Below are 13,518 nucleotides of genomic sequence, written 5' to 3' on the forward strand. Positions count from 1 at the left end.
TCATCATTCCACAAAGTCAATCGAAAGATATACCCGAAGCCTATATCTTGTCAATCCCTAGAAATGATGCTCGATGAAGACTGCAGTTAATGATGGAGGGAGGCTAAGAACGTTTGTCGTAGAAATGATCGGTGTCTCCAAGAGAGGTGCAGGAAATCTGGATCTCTTCCTTCTCCCGCTTTTCGGACTACTGTTTCCTTTCAATTTTCCCGAATGCTTGGACTTGCATCTTCGAGACTGGTTCTTTTGCAAATTATTTTGTTCTGGGGAAGATCTACCTGTCATTGGGACGCAGAGCAATGCGCTGTACCTATCCCAACCCTGTTTCTCATGAGCTGTGTATCCAACTTTATCCCACATGTACATCGTCCTCCCAAGTTCCTAGGCCGAAAAAGAAAAAAGTTGCGATGTGAGGTGCATGAAGTCCTCGGCGCCAAATAAGTGGAAAAGGGGGCGAACTATGCAACCTCATGAGCATTATCATCAGAGATAAGGAGCACAGACAAGGTGCTTTGAGCTAGTGGATAGGTTTTGCCTGGGGCATAGCCCCGCCCGGGTGGGAAACACACGAAACGCGGTTTGGTGAGCCTGGAACGTCTTTGTCAGAAGACGGGACACCAGAATGTCCCAGGGAAGGGATCGTGGGGATTACAAAAAATGAGCTTAGACGAATTTCGACGATGAGAGCGTAGTTCCAAAGCGATAAGCGCCCGCTCTGCAGCCTTCTCTCGGGTGTTAAGAAAGAAATCAGATTTAGGCGCTTATTTACAGTCAACTAGTAGCCGGAAGCGAAATAATCCTCCATCCAACAACTAGTATTCTAAGAACGCCTTCATTTCCTTCATATACCTTTCCCTTTCCTCGAAGTGGGGCATATGACTCTGATAGATCATTAGAATTCTTCTGAAACTTTGGATCCATTGTCCAACGAAACTTTGACTGCTAAGACTCACAGAGTTTTCGAATCTCACCCATTTAACGCGGGGAATCGCCTTGAAAAATGGTACTACTACTTCATCTTGAGCTTCATCGAGGCGTCCGTTGGTTAACAAAGTCGGAGCATTGATCTTATGCGCATCTTCGACGACAGTCCAGTTCTTCAAAGAGCCCGTAGTATGAAACTCGGAAGGACCGTTCCTAATCAAAGGAAATAGACGGTCAGCCACAGGCCAGGCTTGAGCCGAGGAAGCTCACATAGTCATATAGACCGTAGGATCCTTCTCCAACTCGCCCAAACTGTGCAGGATCGAATCAGGCAAAGGCCACACAGTGCACAAAAATCGTTTATAATAAGCTTTCATAGCTCCCTGATACTCTTCTGACTCCGTAGTCTCCTCTTTCTCATGCTTCTCCATTATATCCTGCACCTCCTGCGGCAATAACTTCCGTAGTCGATCCTGAGCTTTCGCCCACAACTTCATATCTGCCGGGGCACTCATCAGAATTAGACGCTTCAATCCCTTGGGTTGAAGAATCGCATGGTTAGCTGCAAGCATCCCGCCCCACGAATGACCTGCCAGGTTATAATTATCTTGTACCCCCAAGTATCGTAGTACAGTGCTGAGCTCATCAAGGAAGAGCTCCACAGTCCAAAACGAAGCATCGCCTATCTTCTCGGGATAATGCGTAGACTTGCCGCAGCCTATCTGATCGTACAAAATCAAGGGTACTCCCAGATCGGCGAGGATAAGAAGATACTCGTGCCCAGTTCCTGGCCCACCATGGAGCGCTACAAGTGGTGTCGTGTCCTTGTTTAACGTACCAATCACTTTGTAGTACGTCTGACAGGGCTTTTCCGGGAGGGACAAGACAGAGAATGGGATGAATCCCTCTGTGATTTTGACAGTGCTGGACGAGACAGGCATGGGAGGGCTGTAGGCGGATGAGAAAAGCAGTTTATTTTAAGAATGTATAGACTGTGGGCGGCTACCGGCGGATGGCATTGCAAGTTTAACCGTAATACAACATCCACAGGAGATAATCCAAAGTATTTTGGTCATGGGACAGTACAACAACTTGCCTTGGAAGCTTTGTCTTTGCACACTCAGGGCAAGCATTGTCGACTCTAATGACTGTCGATGCTTTCAGAAACACCCGGCTGAAAGTTGATATCGAGCAGCGCAGAGGAAGCAATTATTGACGAAATCTCACTTCCAGAATTCACCCATTGGGCTCGGACAATAGTACTCTTGCATTCTGCGGTCCAGCACGATGATAATCAACTACTTCTTCTTTCGACCCTTCCCTCCGCTAGCACTTCCACTTCCAGTACCACCACCATATGTACCCGATGGCACCGGCGCCTCAGTCGTGAACCCTTGAGTAGCTCCTGAAGCTCGACTTTTGGCCTTCTTTCCGTGCATAGGCCTGTTACTTCTCTGACTCTGTAAAGAAGAAGAATGAATTTTCATCACGCTCAATGATAGCATGAACACTGTTACCTTCTTGATCCATCTCTCTGGATCGGGAGGGGGCGTAACACCTGGGACGACACCTTTCGGTAATCGTTTGACCCTGACTTTCGTCTTTCCTTCATGCGCAGCAGGTCCTTTTGCAGACGCCGAAGTCGATGGAATAGAAAAGGTAACAGCATTAGAGGGTACTGTGGGTGGGGGAAAGTTTTCAATGTCCTTTAGACCAGTCGCCGTACTGGGACTAGAGGCCAATGTATGATCTATGGCTTGCAAATATCCCGAATTTAGGAAGTCAAGATATGTTTGTGCGGCTTGGAGGTTTATCTGCACGTCGCGGTGTTCTTCTGAAGACGGATCGGTTGTGTCAAGGAGTTGTTGATAGAGGTCGTATGCAGCTTGATATTTTCCTTGTCGATAATTCTAAATAGCAAAAACCAATGAGAAGGACTGGAAACGAGAAATAAGCAATCCACGGAACCAGCTGCGCCTCGAGATGCATGACACCCCGTTCTTCTTCTTCATCCGCCTCTATCTCTTCGTGACTCTTAATCTCGACTAGAATCGCTTCGGCATCCGCCTCTCGCTTCAATCGATACAAAGCATAAGCTTTCTCGAAAAGTTTTGGCTTTGATTCTGCATTCGATGGGGGCCCTTCGTCGATAAGTTCTAGAGCCTTTCGATATTCCTCCTTCTGGAGATAGATGAAGAGTTTCGTTTGTCTTGCATCAGCGTCGATTGGGTCGATACGGAGGACTGATAGATAAAATTAATATGGGGTGTGAAGGCTCTCACTGACAGACACTGAACTGACTCTTATCACAAGTCTTCTCTGCGCCCTTCCAGTGACCGCCGTCAATTTGAGCAACGAGGGAGGCGTATAGGCGTTTGATACGATCTGCGGGAGGTAATGGGTCCACGTTCTTCTTGCCTGTGGCCATCACGAGTCGGGTAGTTTATGAATACGGCGGAAGGCGAAATGGGCATGAGAAGCAAAATACAGCGTTTGATATCACACAACATACTCGTTCCACGAAAAGCTTTCCCTGGGTGGGTGGTGTTTTTGGGTTTCTTCGTTTTGGGATTCGTACTCGTCATGGTATTGAGAGAAGAAAGATGTTTACGACCACGTGAAAATGCGTGTATTATGATAAATATTATTCAATGGCGAAAAATGTATGCAAGATTGAGAATGATGCTAATTAATGAAGACGAAATAGATCCATCCATGTAAGTATGCAATTTGCCGCCGAAAGTTCACTCAGAGTCCCAGACCCACTAAACTGGAGAGAAGACGTTGACGGTCGTTCAAACATTCAAACCCGACGAATCTTTTCATCAGGCAACAGTTGAGCAGACGAGGCGTCGACGTTAAGGATCTGTTAAAAAGAGAACTAAGTTCAAGGTATCTGATTGATTTAGAGTCACCAACTCACTTCTTCACCCTCGAGACGCACTTTCTTAGGTCGCAGGTTCTTGATTTTCTCACCAGTCGCTTTCACAACACGTACAAAAACACTGCGAAGAACGAACAGGCTAAGGAAGGTCACGAACGCAAAAGCAACAGTGTAGAGGGTTTGATGAGTAGCCGCATAAGTGATCTGGTCGACGAATCCTAATTCCGAGTTGATGAAAGAACTCCCACCGCAAACTTGCGCCCATTGTTTGTTGCTGGAGATGACTCCGCCCTATTGCAGGTACAGTGTGAGCGATGCCTAACGCAATATAACAGGATATAAAGTTACCTTGGCCTTGTAGATGAATTCAGTCAATGGGATGTCTGCGTGTCTACCATATACATAGACGGTCTTGAAACCACCTCCAGTTCCGTTCTTGAACCTGAATCGGAGGAAGTCACGGACGTCAGGTGGAGAGCCTCGTCTGAGCTCGATAGCGAAGGCGGATGCAAAGTCGGCTGCAAGGAAAGTCAGAACCATGAAATTGAGTTGTATGCAGGAAATACAAAAGGAAAAGTACTGGGAATTGTGTGTTGATGGGGCACCGCAGTGTAAGGATCATGTTAACGAGAGAGGACTCACGGATGGCCTGAAGCTCAGGGTGTTCCTTAACAATCTCGAGCTCGTGGAACAAAGAGATGAATGGTTGGTATCCGGTCTCAACGAGCATAAACTGAAGGGGGTCGTCGTTGAAGGCAACGCGCTCCAGGGCCTTGAGGACTGTGTGAAGCATGGTGCGACCGGCAACTGAAAATTTCGATGATCAGGTTGAGCAGATCCTCATGACAAAGAAGTATTGAGTGAAATAGTCTGGAATGATACGTACTGTTTCCAATGCCTCCGCTCTGCTTGTCAGAGAACACTCCGTTTTCGTGGAAGTCAGCCAATCCACGGGCAGTCTCAACGAGTGTGGGAGGGAGACGGTAAGCGTAGGTCTTGTTGTGCGTGAGTTCCGAGTTGATGTAGTCGTACAGCTAACAACATAGACCATGATCAGCATAATACAGAGGTGGGAGCGACGTTCGAGGTCTTACATTCCACTACCAAAAAGTCATTAGATTGCATTAAAACAAAACAAAAAGAAAAGGACGTACTGCGTTCTCCAAAGTGGTGGGACGTCCAAAGACGAAGTCCTTAACCGAGTTGAAGAAGGGCTGAGCATCTTTTTCCTTTGCTTTGAACTCGTCTGAAGCATAGAATTCACTGATATGTTTTTCGAATGCCTTTTGAACCCTTCGTCAGCCACACGTCACAGGCAGGGACCATGAGATTTCTACTTACCGGGCAATCAGTCCAGCTCTCCAAGCTCCTGTCATTGCTTGGCTCGACGGTCTCAACTGGAACGTATTGATAACCACCTAGTGGCGCGGTGACCACCGAATCGTTGGCCAAGACAATCTTGTTTTTGGGATTCGGCGGGTAGAGACCTTGGAGGAGAGCAATAGCAGAGTCGAAGATAACAGTGCCTTCACCTCCGTTCTTGACGCGAACTTTGATTTCGCTGTTGTCCACGAGGTCTGAGCGCATGCCGTCGATGTAGGACGGAGATGTTGGCGAGAGGTATTCCGAACGAAGGACAGAGCCGAGTTGGTGGGATTCGACCTTGGATAGACGTTAGGGCCCGTTCAACGACAATGGTATCAACAAAACTTACTTCACCCAATGCAGTGGTCTCGGTTACACCACCTTCGTATGTCTTCGGGTCCTGGTAGTACTCCACGCGGTCGCCGTTCCTCGCAATAACAATAACACCAAGCACCTGTGAGTCGGCTACGGCCGCTGCATCAAGGTCACTAGCGTCTGCCATATTGACGGGCGAGCTGCGCATGACCGAAGCGCAGAAAGACAAGATGAAGAGGGATATTATTGAGAGATGAGAGAAGAAAAGCGGGTTGTTCAACTGAGCACGCATCTTGAAAGATGATGGTGATGAATTTTCTGTCAACCCTGCCATCGTCGTTGCAGGTTTTATACGTGGGGGTGGTGGGGAAGTGTAAGGGCGAGCTAGCTAATGGAGGCGTGGAGTTGATAGTGATTGCGGAGTGTGGTCGAAAAACGTGAAGCTGGGCCACCAAGAACTCAATGAAAAGTCAAGGTAGTGAAATTGAACCCAATCTTACACATTGCTTCTGCACCTTGGGTTTAAGTACATTACGGTGGATATTGTGAAACGCATGTCCCACGCGTGGTTGATGGCCGTTCAAGGGTCCCGACAGGCTAACACCGTGCAAGACGTTGTATTGTCTTGGATGGCGAGCACTAAGTTAAGGCTGCGGGTGATTCACGATCGCGATATAGACGTGATGAATGAAGATTGCCCTGGTGGTGGCAAAAGGAACCCTTTTCATTAGAGGATACGCCAAGGACATCGAGGAACCTTCCTCCAATGACAAGGAAGCTTGACTTCAAGTTTAGTTTGACCTTGCTTCGAAGAGCTTGATGAGTACAGTATATCAACGTGTCTGGAGCGGGGCAGCCTACCAGTCATACGCAAAATGCCTTCTGGAGCCGGAATATGTATACTCTTTCACCTCCTGACTGTAGGTAGGGTGACAGCAGGGTAAGGACTGATAGGGAGTTACTAAAACAAATATTTGTCGATGTCAGCCTCAAAGATCTATCACCAATCTATCACCGAGCCCAGAAAAATCGGATGTACATGTAAGTACTGAGGCAAGTTGTGAATGGTTGTAATAGCAGGACATTCCAGTCAATGGATGAAGTGGAATGAAGAACACACCTTGACTTGATTAGATCATGAGCTCAAACGAAAGCAATGCGAAGGTCTGTTCAATTAAAGCCACCGGGTAGCCAGCTTCTGCAGAGAATGCGATTGACAGCGCTCCAAATTCGAACCTGGGATTGCAATTATTTTAGTCTCAATCTATGGCCGCCTGTTCGAGATTGGGCATTTATTTCGGGGCAAGTTTGGGGATTACTGACCGGTGAAATACAATTACTAGTATGCATTAATTGTGAACACAACGTTATCCAAACTTCAACCATGCCGCGCAAGTAATTATCTTTTCCTTTCCTTTTCCTGTTCGATAGAACGTGGATGGATACATAGATTGTTAATGTAGAACGAGCTAGAGACGCTGGATGACACAGCCTCCATAATCGAACTCGAATCACTCATCCCGAAACCACCATGTCGATATATGATAACATCCTCGATCGTCTGTCCGCAGAATATCACTGGACGCAACAAAATGAAGCTGTTAGAATCTCTTCTTTCTAAGCCTTTATCTTCATGTTTCCTCTTTCGCAATTACGAACACGACTCGAATAGGCTGTTCTGGAGCCATTCACATTCGTTACCTCAAATCCAGGAAAGGACATGCGAGGAAGACTTATCGAAGCCTTCAATCTATGGCTCAATGTCCCCCTAGACAAGATTGCCACAATAGCAAAGATCGTGAACATGTTACACGCTGCGAGTCTGATGTACGTCTCAATTTAAAATATCTTCTCCTCAATTCAATTTTGTCTTTTTGTCAGGGTGGACGACATAGAAGATGATTCGCAACTACGGAGAGGAAGACCAGGTCGGTGTCTATCTGCGGCAGCAATTATCATTTCATCAGAAGTCCGCTAAGATACACTTCCTCAGTTGCCCACAAAGTCTACGGGATCCCACAAACTATTAACACCGCAAACTATGTCTATTTCCTGGCTTTCCAAGAATTATTCACCTTGAACAACTCGCTCACTCGCTCTGAGGAACATGATCTGCACGCGATTGTCAACGGTATGTGATATACGTCCCTCTATTGCAGCCGACGTTAACATTACCTTCCCAGCTGAACTACTATCGCTTCACAGAGGACAAGGGCTGGAAATCCTATGGCGTGATTCATTGTCGTGTCCTAGTGAGGAGGAGTATATCGACATGGTGAATAATAGTCAGTCAGTTCGTGTTGCTTACAACCATCTCTATCCTCAAAATCTTCAGAAACTGGTGGTCTACTTCGCATTGGAATTAAGCTCATGATGGCGTGTTCTACAACTACATCTCATGTGTCTGTCTATCGAAACTGCATCGCCCTCCCTCTCAGTCCTGATTCGTTGCTCCCAGAGACTATGTCCCACTGGTTAATCTCATTGGCGTCTATTTTCAAATCCGAGACGACCTGATGAATCTTCAGAGCCCTGAGGTTCGTCTTTCACGAAACCCCTTCACTTCCTGATCTAAACATATGCCTCAGTACGCCACCAACAAAGGCTTCGCCGAAGACCTAACCGAAGGAAAATTCTCCTTCCCCGTCGTCCACAGCATCCACGCCGACACGTCTAACAGGCAAATCCTCAATGTCTTACAGAAAAGACCTACCACGCCGACGCTCAAAACATACGCTATTTCGTACCTCAAATATAAGACGAAATCGTTCGATTATACGTTAGGCGTTTTGGAAAAGCTCCATAAACAAGCGTTAGCGGAGATTAGTAGGTTGGGAGGAAATAAAGCTCTCGTAACGTTAATGGAGAGTTTCGTCGTTGATCGAGCAAGGGTGTTGGGTGTAGAAGACTGAGGTGGAGGTCGGATGATGTCAATCGAAGGAAGGGGAACCTATGTGATCTATGTGCCGTTAAATTATCAATTGAACTTCCGAACTTGGCATCGTGTATTTGTCTATTCTTCCCAACTTTTTGCTTTCTGATTCGTCCCCAGAGCTTCGTCACAAGGTGATGTTCCTCGTTGCAGCCTTGCGGGTGGCGCAAAGGGAAAAGTATGGCATGTGATGCGTTGACAGTTCGGGTTCAAAATCTGCAAAAATGCTGTGGTGAATAATGCGAACACAATAAATAGGGTTTGCCTTTACTATAAATCACTTCCAGCAGTGTATTTTGTCCTCCCAACAAGCAAGCGTAAACCCCAGTCATAGGCAATGAATATCCGAAACTCATTCAAACTTCGAAGGTCGTTACAAGCAACTCAACGTCATGTGCGATGGGCACTAACAACGCTTCCTATGCGCACATCGCCAGACACTACTAAGTCAAGATTGAAATCTAGCAAAGAAGACTTTTGGAGGGAGACGTAAACGGCCAGGATCATTTGTGTACTCTGTATATATGATATTCGCGGTCGAGCCATGAAAGCTAGTGCTCTTTCAATTGTGACCCAGTGTGCACCCGGAAAACATTATCATAATAACAATATGTAAGCCAGATGTAAGCAGCTAATAGTAAAAAGTGTTGCCATTATGCACAGAAGCGCTGCCTGAAACGTTCAAGGAGCCAATATGGTTTACGTAACGATGAGTGGCCGGAGAGGTGGCAGAATCAGAATGAGAATAAGGATGCGGTGCACCAGGGGATTGCGCTGAAGCAGAGGTGGCAGAATCAGAATGAGAATCAGGATGCGGTGGACCAGGGGAAGGCGGTGAATCAGAATCAGTGGTATACCATGAATCTGAGGAGTGTGCTGGGGAATGCGGTGGACCAGGGGAATGTTGTGAAGCAGGGCAATGCGGTGAATTAGAGGCAGGGGATGCAGGCCTGGACGGAGGTTTAGCGTGAGGGTCAAGACCATCGGGAAGCCGCGGAACCCCGTTGATAAAGTGATCCTTGCATCGAGTTTCCCTGAAGGTTGATGTGGCCTGTGCTCCTGCTCCTCCTTGTTGTGGTTCCACAACTACATCCACAGTGCATGGACAGACCAGTTCGAACACTTGAATAGGGGTGAGAATTTTGAACGAAAACTGTCGGGGATCACCCGTAAAGGGAACGCTCGTAATCCGTTGGCTTTTACGATCGAGAATTCTGTGAACTACGTCATCTGTGTAACCGGCATATTTGTTGTCCTGTTGATGTTCTTTGGTTGAAGGAGGTATATAATGGTATTCCAAATCTATCGGTGGTCCATCAAAGGAATCCCAGTAAGGAATCGTCGCCTATATAAAGTGCAGTCAGTCACAGGGGTAGGAGACTTTGACAAAAAGTAGGAATGTGCCACGTACTCTTTTCGTCACCGGTTCCGTAGACACCGAAACCATATGCCTCACCGGAACTGCACACACAACGGAGGCAAGACCGAGCGAAAGGTGAATAATATTAAAGCGCATGTTGAAGTTGAATGATTGTTCTAGCGGACAACTTTTAATAACGGTGAGCAAACATCCATTGATCATAGACTGAATGTACAAGGAACAAGAAACGGATATCAATGATGACCGAGGATAGAAAGAGAGTAGACAAAATGTAGGGTGATGCCTTCCTCGCAGATTGACGATTGAGAAGGCATCGAAGGTGAAATTTTGTAACCCGACGCACGAGAAATAGCGAACAGTGACGAAAGAAAAAAATTCGACGTACACGGGAACAACGATGGGGGAATGATTCTGGGAGAAAAGACGAAGAGATAGTAGGACCGAGTCTTCTGTGGCCAGCAGAGAAGACTTTATTTTTCTTTGGAGGCGTGAGCAACAATGACCAGCAGTGAAGGAGCTTGAAGGAGGTATTACCTTTCCGACACTTTATAAACGGATTCAAACTCGCCTATCACATGTATATATCAGGAAACCACCTAGAATCGCCTCTCATCGCCTCCAATCAGTCCCTATCAATCCTCCAATCTTCCCAAATCTCACCAATCCACCAATTGCTCCCTATCATCGCATGAAGTAGGGTAAACAACTACAAGACTACCCTGCTACTACATACAAACAAGTTGGGAAGACCCCGGATAATTAGGCGTTCTCAAAATTCACGACTTTTGGCTGAAATGTCCAAACCAGAACCAAGAATTTCCGAGAATTTCCGTCAGACCAGGCCCCGGCGCCTAAGTAACTTAGTCCGAGATAAGTCGCTAGAGGAGGCTTATCAGAGGATAAGTCAGCCAGGTGGTGTGAGTCGGTCAGCGCTGGTTTGGCGCCTATCTTCTCACATCCGACTCCCACCGCCAATTGGAGTTTTCACATAATTTTCGCTATTTTCGCGTAAATTTATTCATTTGCTTTTCTATAATCATGCAAATCACACGTCAGGGTCCTCTTCCCAACGACCCTTCGATAATCTCGGCGAACCGTACAAGGAAAACTCACAAGGACGCCGAAACCATCTCCAGAATATCAAAACTCCCTATCGAATCCAAACTTCGTATTAATTTCAACAAACAAACTCGCAACGCCAGCCGTCGTGAACGCGTCTTCGAAGGCAATGATGATGTCTCCAATGTGTCGTCCTACCTGTCTATCCCTGAGGTAGAATATGATAAGATGTTGAAGGACCAAGATTACTTTGACAAAGTTAAAGCCTGGCTCTCTGCCCATACAATTAGCTGGTTAGTTGACAGGCGTAAATCTTTGAGATTAAGGCCAAGGGAAGGAGATGACATGTCTGTCGAGGCTTCGGGCACCCAGCCTTCCAAACGCTTCAGGTCTAATGACGACCTCATCGAGATTGACCCCACTTCCCCTCCAAATGTATTCTTCGACCAAGCCTTTCTTGACCTCGGTCTTTACGGCTACCACATCTCTCTCGCCCTGTTCACCAACAAGAATGTTGAGTTCCTCAACAACAACTCAATTTCTTTTCATCGTACGAAAATCTCGCATATCGAAGGGAAACCTCAAATATTAGACCTCGCGGATGTCATAAAAAAGGTTAAGGGTAGCCGCGAGGGAGGACCTACACAAGATTTGGCCATCGAACACTTCGAGTGGCTCGAAGCCACGGCGAATTTCTTCGTTTATCAATCCTTGCTATATGCTGAAGGTGATGAGGCTAACGAACCTCAATTTTACAGGAAACACTTCGGTTTCTTCGAGAATCAAACCGACTCAGTCAAACTGTTTGACCTGTGGAAGGACATCGAGCTCGAGCTTCGTCAGAAACATCAAAACAAAAAAACTCATTTCGACCTCTTCGATTACAGAACAGAATGGAGCCGCGTTAAATCACGTCTTGACTCCCTTGAAGCCTCTTCCTCGTCTAATTCCTCCCAGCCTCAGTCTAATCGTCATTCTCACATCTCGAACTTCAGGTCCACCAAAATCATTGGGCATGATGTCCCACCCTCAACATCTTCGAATTCCTTTCCGCTTGGCAACAAGGAAAAGGCCTCCCGTGAACCTTGTTGCATCATCTGCGGAGGCGTCGGTCATACCTTCTTCACTCATACCGACTCTACCCATGGCCCAGCCAAGTGGGCACTACGCGACGGGAAGGAGCTCCTCCACCCATCCAGCAAGGTGCGACTCTGCACCTACTGGAACATTTTCTCAACCTGCTCCAAAAAATGTCCAAGTGCTTCCCACGTCTGCACTTTCTGTGGCAGTTCCCACCCCGCACTCCAATGGGATCCTAGTTGTACCATCTCCCATCCCGGAGGTTACTGATTCCTTCCAGTCAAATTCAAATTCTCTCCCTTCTCTCTCTTGGCACAATTTCTCCGCAACGAAGATTTCTTGCCTGCCTTTTCCCAATACTCCACCTCATTTCTTGGAAATATATGATCGCATCATAACGCCTTACAACGCATCTGCTTTTGCAATTGAGCTAGCCAGGCACAACATTTGGGATCGCTTCCCTTTCCTTATTGAATATCTCACCACAGGCTTCCCTCTTGGCGACATGCCTGTTCTGTATGAAACTATCATTATTCCAAACCACAGCTCGGTTCACAAACATCCTGATGTAGTCTGGGACTATATCCATGAAGAAGCAGCATCTAATCGGATGTCCGGTCCTTTTTCACAGAACGAAATTGAATCTATCATGCGAGGACCTTTCTTCTGCTCTCCCTTCATTATCATTGAACAATCTCAAGGTCCAGGAAAACCGGCAAAGCGTCGCGTTTGTCGGAATCTTTCCAAAGACGGTCGCAATTCTTCCGGAAAATTGATTCCTTGCATCAACTCTTATATTCTCAAAGAGCACTTCCCTACTTCTTTCGATTCAGCTGCTTATACAGCAAATCTGGTAAGCCATTATTATTCAATAATTACTCTCAACTCGCCACTATTATTCGCTTATTCACTGGGTTAATCCCATCCTATTCGACGGTCATATTTCCTTTATCAATCGCATTCACTCTTTTACTTCCCATTTCGCTATTCGCTATTCACATTATTAATTCTCACTCAATTCGCCCAGCTGGTATCCGCACCCCCCGGTACCAAAGTCTGCACAATGGATATTTCGAAATTTCATCGCACCATACCTCTACGTCCTCAAGACAAACCTTACATGGTGGTACGTGACCCCGATGGAGGATTTTGGGTCGAGCATTGTTACGCCTTCGGGGCCGCTTCCGCCAGTTCAAACTCAGGAATGGTATCAAATGCTGGTCAGGAAATTTGGCGAGCTCTTGGAATTGCTCCCATAGCAAAGGTCGAAGACGATCTCGCTGCTTTCATTACTCCCAACACCTTGGTTTCACTCGACCTCACCAATCGCGATGGCTTATTTGCCCTCATTTCCGAGCTAGGTTTCCCTTGGCACCCGGACAAAGGCGAACACCAATTTGTCCTCATTTTCACGTTTATCGGTTTCCTGTGGGATTTAGAACACCAACGCGTCAGTCTCCCTGAGGACAAGAGGCTAAAATACCTCTTTCGCCTACAAAATTTCCTCGAAACATCCCATCGTTGTCTCACCCCTAGGGTGAAGATCGAATACATCCACGGCACCCTCTGCCACATTGC

General features: G+C 46.7%; 6 protein-coding genes across 6 annotated transcripts; 3 read left to right on the top strand and 3 right to left on the bottom strand.

Moving 5' to 3' along the window:
* Positions 1-812: 812 nt before the first annotated feature.
* On the bottom strand, positions 813-1,865 carry C8R40DRAFT_1057772 (Alpha/Beta hydrolase protein; the record flags this gene model as incomplete). The annotated part of the gene is made up of 3 exons (XM_046225173.1): positions 813-881; positions 954-1,137; positions 1,195-1,865. 3 exons carry the CDS (start codon positions 1,863-1,865, stop codon positions 813-815), a joined length of 924 nt encoding a protein of 307 aa, XP_046081147.1.
* Positions 1,866-2,043: 178 nt separating this feature from the next.
* Positions 2,044-3,352, bottom strand: C8R40DRAFT_1213180 (uncharacterized protein; the record flags this gene model as incomplete). The annotated part of the gene is made up of 4 exons (XM_046233211.1): positions 2,044-2,384; positions 2,442-2,834; positions 2,893-3,167; positions 3,226-3,352. 4 exons carry the CDS (start codon positions 3,350-3,352, stop codon positions 2,223-2,225), a joined length of 957 nt encoding a protein of 318 aa, XP_046081148.1. The 3' UTR covers positions 2,044-2,222.
* A 375-nt stretch (positions 3,353-3,727) lies between these two features.
* C8R40DRAFT_1073518 (histidine phosphatase superfamily) lies at positions 3,728-5,675 on the bottom strand (the record flags this gene model as incomplete). The annotated part of the gene is made up of 9 exons (XM_046226583.1): positions 3,728-3,790; positions 3,848-4,099; positions 4,157-4,326; positions 4,451-4,615; positions 4,695-4,842; positions 4,903-4,908; positions 4,963-5,091; positions 5,150-5,470; positions 5,523-5,675. 9 exons carry the CDS (start codon positions 5,673-5,675, stop codon positions 3,728-3,730), a joined length of 1,407 nt encoding a protein of 468 aa, XP_046081149.1.
* Positions 5,676-7,019: 1,344 nt separating this feature from the next.
* Positions 7,020-8,400, top strand: C8R40DRAFT_1175965 (isoprenoid synthase domain-containing protein; the record flags this gene model as incomplete). Its single annotated transcript, XM_046232421.1, has 8 exons — positions 7,020-7,088; positions 7,161-7,315; positions 7,370-7,416; positions 7,482-7,619; positions 7,672-7,773; positions 7,824-7,890; positions 7,947-8,025; positions 8,077-8,400. 8 exons carry the CDS (start codon positions 7,020-7,022, stop codon positions 8,398-8,400), a joined length of 981 nt encoding a protein of 326 aa, XP_046081150.1.
* A 564-nt stretch (positions 8,401-8,964) lies between these two features.
* On the top strand, positions 8,965-9,353 carry C8R40DRAFT_1073520 (uncharacterized protein; the record flags this gene model as incomplete). The annotated part of the gene is made up of 2 exons (XM_046226584.1): positions 8,965-9,032; positions 9,107-9,353. 2 exons carry the CDS (start codon positions 8,965-8,967, stop codon positions 9,351-9,353), a joined length of 315 nt encoding a protein of 104 aa, XP_046081151.1.
* Positions 9,354-10,839: 1,486 nt separating this feature from the next.
* C8R40DRAFT_1073521 (uncharacterized protein) lies at positions 10,840-12,210 on the top strand (the record flags this gene model as incomplete). The annotated part of the gene is made up of 1 exon (XM_046226585.1): positions 10,840-12,210. The coding sequence occupies one exon, from the start codon at positions 10,840-10,842 to the stop codon at positions 12,208-12,210; it is 1,371 nt and encodes a 456-aa protein (XP_046081152.1).
* Positions 12,211-13,518: the final 1,308 nt, after the last annotated feature.

Source organism: Lentinula edodes, assembly GCF_021015755.1.
Source record: "Lentinula edodes strain Le(Bin) 0899 ss11 chromosome Unknown C8R40scaffold_48, whole genome shotgun sequence".
Taxonomy (NCBI): Eukaryota; Fungi; Basidiomycota; class Agaricomycetes; order Agaricales; family Omphalotaceae; genus Lentinula; species Lentinula edodes.